This window comes from Amphibalanus amphitrite, unplaced genomic scaffold (assembly GCF_019059575.1).
Source record: "Amphibalanus amphitrite isolate SeventyFive unplaced genomic scaffold, NRLGWU_Aamphi_draft 000021F_arrow, whole genome shotgun sequence".
In the NCBI taxonomy this organism is placed as follows: Eukaryota; Metazoa; Arthropoda; class Thecostraca; order Balanomorpha; family Balanidae; genus Amphibalanus; species Amphibalanus amphitrite.
This window is the reverse complement of record NW_024881517.1, coordinates 1,009,083-1,020,915: the sequence shown is the minus strand read 5'-3', so window position 1 is coordinate 1,020,915 and position 11,833 is coordinate 1,009,083. Positions and strand designations below refer to the sequence as shown.

Genomic DNA, 11,833 nt, shown 5'->3' with positions numbered 1-11,833 from the left:
GCCTTGAAATCTCGCTCTGTGCTATCAGTGTCTTGTTAGCTGTCCCTGACACGAAAACGTCTGCTGAACTGCCGCATGTACCAGATGTTTGGGTTTGTTACTGTCACCTAATGTAGTTTTTGGAGCTTACAAACGACTTCGCGTTGACAATAATGCTCACAGACGGTCAGTGTGTTTGTCTGGTGTATAAACTGGCAGCTCTGTTCCGACCCGACCCCTTCCTCCGGCAGATAATCCTTGCGGACGAGTGCACAGAAGCAGAGGGCCGCGCGTGGCACATGAAGCACTTTGCGTGTTTCGAGTGCGACCAGCAGCTGGGCGGCCAGCGGTACATTATGCGCGAGGGCCGGCCCTACTGCCTGGGCTGCTTCGACGCCATGTTCGCCGAGTACTGCGACGCCTGCGGAGAGTCCATCGGCGTCGACCAAGGTGGGTAGAGGGAGAGACGAATTGAGATGGGCTGCGGGTGGGGAGCGGGATTTATAGTGTCCTTTGGATAGTGCGGGGGTCGGCAGCTGTGTCATGTCTGACGCATGCTCACAAGCACCTTCCACGCCGTATGTCTTTCATGTTTGTTGCTATTGAATCAGTGTATTTAGATAGCCCAGTTTGGCGGCAGACTTATTCAGAAGCTACGTTTTCCTAGTTGCCAGCTTCTTCCTAGAAGCTATGTTTTATGACGAAAGGTCCAGGTGCGTCTTCGCTGAACGAAAGGTGACATTTCAGACCGGTTGGGCGGCTTTTTACACACCCCGGGAGTACTAACAGCGGGCTGATAGTGTCACCGATGTGCCCACCAGAAAGGCGCCGGTGCTGCCGGTGTTGTACGCTCTGTGCACGTTTTTGTGCGTCCGTTTACGATGTCATTTATTTGGGTGTCGATGGCCGGTTGATACGGTAGCTAGTGTGGTGTAAAACCGAGCTGCTTTCACATAGCGATTCGGACGTCTGTATGTGAAATGTAGCTGCCGAAACTGACTGAAGTGTCCGTCCCCAGGTCAAATGACGCACGAGGGTCAGCACTGGCACGCCACGCGCGACTGTTTCTCGTGCCAGTTCTGCCGCACGTCGCTGCTGGGCCGGCCGTTCCTGCCGCGCCGCGGCGCCATCTTCTGCTCGATCCCGTGCAGCCGCGGCGAGGCGCCGGCGGTGTCCGCTGCGGACGCAGAGGGCGCCACCGCCGCGCCGCCGCCGCCCCCCGAGGCCGAGGCGCTCTACTCGTCCCCAAAGTCGCCGGCCGCCGACTGTATGCTGGAGGCGCTCTCCCTGGACGAGCGGGGCCGGCCGCCGGAGACGACGGGCACCCAGACCACCGAGACGGCCAGCTACGGAGCGGGCAAGGCCGGCGCCGAGCTCAGCTACGGGGCGCGCTCTGCCGGCACCGAGCTCAGCTACGGGGCGCGCTCTGCCGGTACCGAGCCAGGGTACGGGGCGCGCTCTGCCGGCCCGGAGCCAGGGTACGGGGCGCGCTCCGCCGGTACCGAGCCAGCGTACGGCCGGACGCCCCGGCCCGCGGAGCCCACTTACGGAGTACGGTCCGCCTCCACCGAGCCGGGATACGGCCGCACGCCGCCCTCGGCCGAGCTGGGGTACGGCCGGGCGGCCGGGCACGACCAGGGTCACGGCCGGCTGATGGGCGGCGCCGAGCACGGCTACGGCCGCAGCCCCGAGCCGGGCTACGGCCGGGCGTGCTCGGCGGAGCCCGGCCGCGGCCCCGTCCCCGGCTACGGCCGGACCTGCTCTTCTATCGGGCCGACGTACGGCGTGCGGCCCACTCCCGGGATGGGTGGCTACGGCCTGCCGCCCACCTCCGAGGGGAACATCGGTCTTCCACCGCCGCCCGAGTCCGGGCACGGGCACGATCAGAGGCACGGGCACGATCAGCGTCACGGGCACGGGCACGGGCTGCCGACCAGCGACCCGGCGTACAGCGCGGCCGTGGTGTCCCGCGCCGCCGCGGAGCTGGCCGCCGGCGGCGCCTTCTCGGCCGACTCGAGCGTGGACAGCGGCGTGCCGCGCACCGGCTCGGCGGCCTCGCAGGTGAACGACGCGCCGGTGCCGTCTCCGGCGCCGTCCGCCTCGCCCGTGCACCGGCCGCGCGGCGAGCCCACCCCGCTGGGCAGCCCCGGGGCGCGGCGAGCCTCGCCCATCATGGGCCGCAAGGCGCTGCAGCACTCGCCCAAACTGGGCCGCAGGCCGCTGGCGCCGTTCAGCCCCTCCGAGGGAGGCGCGCCGCCCACCTCGTCTTCCGCCACGTCTTCCTCCCCGTCAGCGGCAGCTGCGGCATCCGCACCTGCCGCCTCGGCCGGCGCATCACCCGGCGCGTCCCCGGAGGGCGCCTACCGGGCCGGCCGGTCGGCCAGTGACAAGGCGCTGGACACGGCGCTGCGGGACGAGCGGCTCGGCTCGGAGCGGAGCTTGGAGCGCATCCTGCACCAGAAGAACCTCGAACAGGTGGTGGCCGAGCGCAGCGTCGAGGTGCTCCGAGAGATCAGCCTCACAGACGTGGACGCCGAGCGGCTCGGCGAGATCGTGCGCCGCGAGCTGCGCGACCGGCTGCTGCGCGAGCTCGGCAGCAGCGCCGAGCGCCAGGTGCGCCGCAGCAGCAGCCTGCGCGCCGAGGCCGGCCGGCACGCCTCCCTGCCCGACCTGCGCCGGGAGGCGGCCGACGCCGCGCCGGCCTCGCCGTCCGCCGCCGGCCGACAGCCGCACAAGTCCAGCCTGAGCGCGCGCCACCTGCGCGAGGGTCGCACGCCGTCCGGCAGCGGCGCGCGCAGCCGCAGCGTGCGCTTCGACCCGAGCCAGGTGCGAGAGGCGTCTCCGCCGGAGGGCGACGACGCGCCCAACACGAGCACCGACAGCTCGGGCAGCCCGGCCGGCGGTGCGCGCCGCCGCCACGGCACGTTCCCGCGCGCACGGCCGGCGCCGGCGCACCCGCGCGCGCGCGACGTGTTCACGGCGCCGGCGGCGGCGCCCATCGAGGACGACCGGCACAGCTCGTGCAGCACGTGCAGCTCGTCCAGCAGCGAGGACGACTTCCCGTACGAGCTGCCGCCGCGGAGAGCGTACGGCGGCGTGCGCATCTCGTACGTGCCCAACGACTCGCTGGCGTACGCGCGCCAGCGGCAGGCGAGCAGCGGCGGCGGCCGGCGCCGGCACCGAGAGGACAAGGAAAAGTGCATCGTGTCGTGATACCAGCGGCGGCCGCCAGGGGCGCTGCCGGCGCTGTCTGTACAAACCACGGCCAAACCGAGATCCCGTGTTGCAGGAATGTTGTTTGATATTGTGCGTTATGTATTGCAGATTTTAGCCGCATGGCCTCTACTCGGATGCCTTCTGCCAATGTGTTACATTTGAATACAGTATTGACTCATAAGATTGGTGTGTTGGTGTATTGGCGAGCTCGCAATGCGGGCATAACGGCTAAAGCGAAACGTGTGCCACTGTGCCACTTAAGTGTCTGGTCATGAAACCCCTACCACGGAGAGCAATCTGGCCTATGGGGTAAGGACTTTGCTCCTTGACCCAGCCAGCCGGGTTCGAACCCTGAGCGGGGCACGAAGTCGCGTCGCTGAAGGGCAGCGGTATACGGTGCGCCATCGACCGCAGTCAGGCCATGGTTTGAGATCGATGTGAAACATTCAATCCGCTCTATCAGACAAATCGGTTTGGAAACTAATGACATAAATGGGTGCTAAGGAACCAGTGGCGGCGCCACGAATTTTCGCCAGTGGGGGCAAGCTTGAGGTGACCCGACTGTTGTCTGATACTCCGATCTGGAGAATCCAAGAACACCTTGCCCCTAGATGTTGCCATTCAAAATTATTATAGTTTTGTAGCCTTGTGTGCATCATCACATCCCATCCTATCATGAATATTGCACAGGTCTTCTGTTCCCTTTTCAACATCAGCCAAATTTTGTGGGGGCAAAAACATAGTCTTGCCCCCACGGCCTCCTGTCAGTGGGGGCAGTCTGCCCCCACTGCCCCCCCCCCCCCCCCCCCCCCCGGTGGCGCCGCCCTTGTAAGGAACCCAGGTGGATTCGCGTCAGTGTTTGGCATTCAGCACCAAATGTTGCCGCATCGAGAAACTGTGATTGGTTGCCGCTGTCATTTGAGATGACCACGATATACAGTTATCTTACACCGCACCACGCGCACTCTCGTCCACTAGTGGTCGCCACCAGTACCCGCTCTCTCGTCCGAGCACACCGCCAGTTTCAGCTCATGTCTGACAGCTCCCTCCATCCCAACTCGGTCTCCTATTGCAAAGCACTGGCCGTTGTTTAAACAATAATTTATTTCCAAAGACAATGAGGGTACCTCGGCTGAGGCAAACAGAACAAGGTCGGACGCGTGCAGGGTCCCGCCCGTTAAAGCCAGTCTGTCTGTCTGTCTTCGGGCACGTCTGCCAGTCTGCCGCCGCCTGGCCAGCGATGGATCAGAGCTGGCACACCAATCCCGAGTACCTCCGACAGAATATCCTCAAACACTGAGAGCTACGACTGAATAAATACCGATTGTTATCGAATTCTCTCTGCCCGGGGCGTCGTGTAAACCGTACCATCACACCCACAAAGAGCCGTTTAAAGTGAGAACCGCTGAGCAAATGACAGGAATGAGACGGACCACAGAGAGCACGGATACGGTGAGACAGAGCCGGTCTGTAAATACTGTGAGGCAGAGACACCCGGTGAGGCATGGTGGGACAGTGAGAGACAGCCACGGAGACACGGTGAGGCAACAGCCAGTGAGGCAACAGCGCACGCCGACCGCGCAAAACCCAACAGCCGACACCCGAGTAGCACGAGATCACGAAGAGTGGCGCGCGGCACCACACGGCGCCGCCGCATGGAATGTCAACAAGAGATCAAACGACGAGCCGAGGGCCGCGCGCGGGCCCGGCCGGAGCGCCGGCGAGGGGTGGGTGGGGGGGAGAGCGGGCAGAGCAGCGGAGAGAGGAGTGGAGGAGGAGAGGTCAGAGAGCTGGGCAGTGAGACGGCGTGAGGACGGTCGACGCGACACCCCACGCCGCCGATAGGAACACAGGCACAGAGAGGCCGCCGCCGCCACCAGAGGGCAGGCCAGTGCCGCCCTGGGACCGCCCGGTGGCCGAAGACGGCATACTTTTCCGACTGAAGTGCTACCATACCCTGGGTTTCTCGTGGAATAAGCGTTACATTTAAGCAGGTTTCCGACGCATTGAGCTGCCTTGATGCCCCCATAAAGAACGCTGAGTTACCGGGCCTGACGCCGTGATGGCCAAAGGGTCCACCCGCAGACACTGAAGGTCACCCACTGCTGACTTTGGTGACCTGACCGGGTCATCCGGCGGTGAGTATACCCAGACCCGGCGGCGCAGAGGCGGGGGCGGCAGAAACCCAGAGATACAAACCCGCGCGCGCCTACCACCAGCACTACAAACATAACTAGGAACGCACGCGCAGCGCGCGGGTAACGAGAGCAGCGCGACAGCCGCGCCGCCACCCAACAAATCATAATAAAAAACACACGCACGGCGCACAAGACATCACAGGCCGGCGGCTGGCCGGCAGGCGCCGGAGCGGGGCCCCGCCGCCGCCGGGTCAGCCCGGCCGGCGGGGCACACCGCCCAGGCGCCGCGCGGCACACCGCCAAATGGTCAGACGAAGCAGCGCCCCGCCGCGCGGGGACACGACGCAATGACAATGAGAAATGAAGTGAAAATTGATTGACACAACGGGCGACGCGCAAAGCCGGCGCACAGTGCACCGGCCCAACTAACCATCCGACTAAAAAATTGTCCCGCAGACTCCCGGCGCGGTTGTAGCGATCGGCGGCTGGTCGCCGCCGGCCCCCCGGCGCGCCGAGTGTGCCGGGTGAGGCGTGTGTGAAAACCGTCTGTATGTATGCCTGTGTGTCTGAGTGTCTGTGACCGCAACAATACTGAACTGGGCGCTGGCCGGCGCCGACGCAGCGCAGCCGGCCGGCCGGTTACGCCACGTCCTGTTCCTCGACGTCCTGGACGGCGGGCGCCTCCTCACCGGTACCGGCCTCGCCTGGAACGGACGGGGTACATCGTGACAGCGGGGCCACGCGGATATCTGACCGAACACGGTCGCTGGGGTCAAACAGGACGGGAGTAACAGGACAAACTGCGCCTGCCAGTCTGTTCAGACAGAAGGCTAGCTGGGGTACAAAGGCACCAACACTAGCGACCGATAGTCAACGGCACATTAACGAAATGTGGTACAAAAACAGCACACTGCCAATTACTGGTCAAATACAACAGCAGGTGTCAATGGCAGTGAGCAATGTGCGAGCGTCAGTATTAGCACAGGCAGCCGTGGTACTAATTCAGGTATAACAAGGACTGGGAGTCCAGCGTATAGCACAGCACCCCAGCTACCCACAATAGCCTGTGAGCGTCGAATGAACTAACAACCACGTTCAAAGCGGATTTCTAACAATGAGACACCAAATGGTAGGCCGGGGCAGATCAATGGTGAGTCCAGGACAGATGTAACAAGGAACTACCATCCGACGCCTCCGGTCTCTGACACACACAATAAGGAACACGACGCCAACACTAACAAGCCCGGCTGGGTACGGCCCGGAGACAGCACACACGGGAAAAACGCACCGGTCAACGTCCTCCGACGACGGAAAAAGAGCGCGACCGGCCCAGAGGACAGTGCCACCTAGTGATTGGGTATTGATTGGACAAAAAAAAGCCAGCGAGACGGAACAACACGACAAAAGGCTGGCAGTACCGTGCCGTCTCGGTCTTAAAAGCCTCGGCCGCCGTCCATGATTAATAACGCTGGAGACATTGATCACAGCCCCAGGCCAAAGGAGGGTCGCATAAAGCCAAGTTATTTATAGCGGAATTGCCTGGTGACAGTTTCGAGGAGCAGCCGCTACGAGACGTGGTCACTAGAAAAAAAAAAACGGCAGCGCTATTTTGGTTTTACATATGTTACTGGTATCCAGAAAACTTTTCGTCATAGCTATGCGTTAATTGGAGACGGTTTTGTCAAAGGTACTAATAAGCACATCTTGCCTCACTCTATAACTGTTTGATTTTCCTGGTAAGTAGTTCCCTAAATGGTGTGCAATTTACACTGTGCATGATGATTTGGCATTGCATATTCCTGGAAATTCAACAACTATGATAGGATCAGGTAAAACTCAATAATAATGAATATAATACACACATGCATCTTTGCATAAATATAGCAGGAAAACAGGACAGAAATGTTTAGAGCCAGGAGCATAAAAGTCGGGTGATCAGGACCTGACGTGGCGGGATCAGTTCGTCCAGTGGCCACCAGGGGTCTGGCAGTGGTGTCCACTTTCCTCACATAAGAACCTCACGACCAGTGGGCCAATATCGGAGTTCAGGATCGGAGGAGCCTGTGTGATTTGGGTGCACGCACGTGACAGTGGCGTTAAAGTCCTGTCACAACGCTTATACGGGAATATCGAAATCGAAAGTGCCCGGTGGTGGTGCAAGGGTGCAATGCTATTGAGATATTAGCGGCGATAGCGCAAAACTCGGCCAGATACCGTGACGACAGAGCAATAACCCAGATAAGAAATAGGAAACAACAGCTTTCCACCGTCTGACTAGAAACATGGCTTATATAAGCGCTGTTGTATAACAGAAAGTGGAGCACAACAGCACCGGGGGCTGTCGATTCTCTGACATTTACCGTGAAGCATTGTAGAATGCCATAGAATACCGTAGAATGTCGCATAAGCGAGGGTAGCCAACAAGGCACAGGTGCTCGGCGTCCGGCGGGTCAAAGGGGAGCCAGGTCCCCGGCAGGGGGAGCACGGGGTCCGGGTAGGGGAGCCAGGTCCCCGGGAGGGGGAGCACGGGGCACGGCAGGGGAGCACGGGGTACGGGCAGGGGAGCACGGGGTACGGGCAGGGGAGCACGGGGTACGGGCAGGGGAGCCAGATCGCCGGCAGGGGGTGCACGGGGTCCGGCAGGGGGAGCACGGCCCCCTACCGGGGGCCGGCGGTGGATCCCTCCACTCCACCCCAGTCATTTACATAACTTTACCAGGAATTAGACCGGCGTCATACTAGTTGTATAACACTTGCCTCATGACAGTCAGCTGACGTACAACCTACACGTAAGCGTGAACGTAACTCCTAATGTATTACCTAAGCTTCTATCAAAACGAAAACCGGGACTCACCACGCCCAGACAACCAAATCTCATTTGACGGGTACTTACTAATTACACATCAAGAGGACAGTCAGAAATGAACAATACTATCGCAAGTTACTGGACACCACCTCATTGCCTTCAAACCCGTCGACCGTCTCTCACAACCATCACAACTCACCTGCTTCCAGCCTGCCCCGTACCCTCGCTCCTTTGCCAGCTACCAGTCTCTTATCCTCAGCTCTCCCTTCCTCTCCCTTTCCGTCATCCATCTCCCCTCTTCTTTCTCCACTCCTCCCCCCCCCCCCCCGTCTCCTCCCAGTCTCACCTTCCTTTCCGTCTGTCTGCATGTCGGACGTCCACAGCGTCAGGTTGTCGCGCAGCAGCTGCATGATGAGCGTGGAGTCCTTGTAGTTCTCCTCGGAGAGCCGGTCCAGCTCAGTGATGGCGTCGTCAAACGCCGCCTTGGCCAGCCGGCACGCCCGGTCCGGAGAGTTGAGGATCTCGTAGTAGAACACGGAGAAGTTGAGCGCCAGACCCAGCCTGCACGGAGAGGGGGAGAGCGGTCAGGGGCGGCGCGGGCTGGGCGACAGTAGTTGAGGGAGCACAGCGAAGTGGAGAAACAGTGAACTACTGGAACAAGCCACGTATGAACAAGACCAGAAGCAAGGCAGCGATAAGAGCGACAGCACAGCCTAAACATAGACATTCTAACAGATTTATTCCGGCAGGTAAACGAGTGTTGGACGTTTACATCCTCATCACAGAGCAGGTTAGATAAACAAAATGTTTCAAGCCATGTCATTGTCATAGCCTGTAAACTGTAATAGCCTGTTCACATTTACTTCCTAGCGTTCGAGGCTGACCGAGGTCATGCGGCACAGGAACATCGACGAGCCGACACGCAGGGTATACGCTGGGGTGAACCGAAACCGAGCTGAACACCAACACACAACAGTGTTTCATTTTTCAGCCTTTTTGGTGGCAAATCACACCTAATGGGGAAAATATTTTCATCCCTAAAATATGAATGACCGACTTTACTTCATCTCTGAAAAGAGTTTCATGTATTCCCAACAGCCAGTTCACTTGTCACTTGACAGTTGATGCACCCACATCCTTTTGTTCCACACCCTGTCAAGATCCTGACATGAAATCCTGGTTTATCAATTAGCATAAAAATTGGCATTACACCATTTTGCAAAAATACTGCAGTTATTTACTTTCTTTTTTTTTCTCATCCTAGGATTTTTTTCTTTATCGGCACACCCAACCAATATCCAATTTTAGAACACTGACACACAACGACCGGCCCACATTCTGAACTCCGCCGACATACCGCATACAATGGCCAGCGAAAATAAAAATAATGAAACCATCCATGACAGGGCGACCTACACTGGCGGTCTGAATTCCGTCTGTTCATGCACGGTTCGGCGGTCGGCGGCGCACCACCCGCCGCATACCGCGTGTGTCATGCTACCGGGCCCCACAGAGTGGCGTGCACGGCCCGCCATCACGCCACAGCAATCACAAAAATGTCCGCGATAGATCAGCAGCCGAGGTCACCCGCCGACCTCACTGCCGGCGGACACAAAGGGTCGGCACATAGCGCCGATTCCTGCATCCTGTAGTTATGGGATGAGCGTCAAGAGTCCCTTCCCTCACTCTGCTGTGTTAGGGCATCGTTACAACCCGCTGTGGTGGCACGCGACAGACAGAGGAGCTTACAACCCACATGACACCACCGAGGTGCCAACGTGGCACGGCCGGCCGGCAGTGGAGGAAAACGGTCCCGCCGGCAGCATCACTCGGTCTCACGCACGGCGCTAACGGTGACACGCCGGCGGCCGGCCCGTTGCCATGGGGTAGAGACGGCACCGCGCCGGCCAGTTGACACCAACGGTTGCATTCCGGTGCCGAAGGGGTGGCGAGGGCGCTGTTTTCCTGGATATTGCCAATGCCTGACCTTCCCGAGCGGTGCTGGCCCAAATTCAGTGACAAAATCTTCCTCAGCAGAACGGTAACGGCACGTCATTACGATGGGTGGCCGCCACATTTTCAGCGAAACTTATCACAAAAGTGAGGAGTGATAGGTAAAAGAGGGGAAGGGTTAGCGAGGGCTGTCCTTCAGAACCGAAAACTCTAAAAACATACGCGGAACGGCATAGAATTTCAAGGTAAGCGAGGTGATGCTAATATTTTTCCCTAGGTTACGAAGGTCGGTTGTGTATTGTTTAACCGACTAATGACTCAAATAGCATGCACACATATCTCACAATGACAAAGGAGCGTTTACTTTGTTTAGTAAGAGGCCCGTTTGAAACATATTCAGTATACACTATACACGAAACATGAACGTCTATAGGTACAGCAGCTAAAATGCGGCACACCTCCAGCGAAGTGAAAACCCTACACGTACCCAAGCCACATTTGAACGTCAAATAGTTGGCTGAAACACCTAAAAAATGCAGCGCAGCACCAAACATTCTGGCACCCGACAATGGTGCGCAATTTGGTGCGGTTTACAGCAACGCCCCACCGTCCAATGACAACAAACGTCCGCAATCTCCGCTAATCTGCATGACGCGCTATGCTGAGCAATGTTAACACCGCTCCGGCCGCGGCCGGCACGCCCCGCGGCGTGTCAGGGGCCTCCAGCCGGCCCCCGGGGACGGGGAGGGGCGCTGGAGTTCACTGTGGCCGCTGTCATGTTACGTGCCCCCCCCCCCCTTCCCGCCCCGTCCGGCCCCCAGCGATACACAGTGGCACGTCACGTGATACCCTGCTGCCGCCCGGCGCTCGGTCGGGGCCCCTGGCGGCCACACCCAATGGATATGATACTCCTCTCCGGCCGCGGGCCGCTGGGGTCACCTGAGGTCAGCAGCCCAAACAGCAGGCCCGGCCGGCCGACACCAGTCTCACCAGGTGAACTGGGAGCGCCCGCCCGCATCGCCAGCATTGTCAGTGAAGTCGGGTACAACAATGTACTGGATGCAGGCTCAGTGCAGACGAGCGCTGCCCACGGGCGTGATCGTGCACTCTGAGCCACACTAGCTACAGCTGCCCTTATCTGCCGACTTTCACCGGCGAATCATGATCGGGCCCAGGGACCCAGTGGTCGATCCCACGCAACAGCGCGCAGCATGTTATTTGTTCACAAAACACGGCAACTCGGCAAAGGCCACGTATGAATATCATGAACGCTGAGAACATGATCATCGACCCATGATATGGTTAATATCGAGCCGTATCGGAAGCTGCTGCCTTCTCATTATTATTCCGTTCCCATGAGAGGCTTACTGAACAGTACACACTACACAGTTCCCCGCCAGAACAATGTTTACATGATGTTTGGCTTCCGCGGGTTACGTAAATTGTGGACCCCCTGACCTAACGCCGACCGTGACCGCCGGTCAGCGCTGCGAGCGGCTGTAAGTACTGACCGGTCAGCTCTATGAGCGACTGTAAGTACTGACCGGTCAGCTCTGTGGGCGGCTGGACCAGTGACCGGCCAACTCTGTGAGCGGCTGTACTGACCGGTCAGCTCTGTGAACGGCTCTACTGACCGGTCAGCTCTGTGAGCGGCTGTATATACTGACCAGTCAGCTCTGTGGGTGGCTGTACTGACCGGGTCAGCTCTGTGAGCGGCTGTACTGACCGGTCAGCTCTGTGA

The 11,833-nt window shown here is 59.4% G+C and overlaps 2 protein-coding genes across 2 annotated transcripts in view; one reads left to right on the top strand and one right to left on the bottom strand.

The window, feature by feature from the left end:
• The window catches only part of LOC122391228 (protein prickle-like), a 43,265-nt gene extending 39,889 nt beyond the window's left edge, over positions 1-3,376 (top strand). Inside the window, exons 6-7 of the mRNA XM_043384942.1 lie at positions 231-429; positions 998-3,376. Coding sequence (XP_043240877.1) covers positions 231-429; positions 998-3,192 — 2,394 coding nt within the window. The 3' untranslated portion in view covers positions 3,193-3,376. The remainder of the gene's footprint in view (positions 1-230; positions 430-997) is intronic.
• A 903-nt stretch (positions 3,377-4,279) lies between these two features.
• LOC122391014 (14-3-3 protein epsilon-like) overlaps positions 4,280-11,833 on the bottom strand; it is a 55,372-nt gene continuing 47,818 nt past the window's right edge. The window contains exons 5-6 of the mRNA XM_043384535.1: positions 8,486-8,700; positions 4,280-6,037 (exon numbers count right to left, since the gene is read on the bottom strand). Coding sequence (XP_043240470.1) covers positions 5,973-6,037; positions 8,486-8,700 — 280 coding nt within the window. The 3' untranslated portion in view covers positions 4,280-5,972. The remainder of the gene's footprint in view (positions 6,038-8,485; positions 8,701-11,833) is intronic.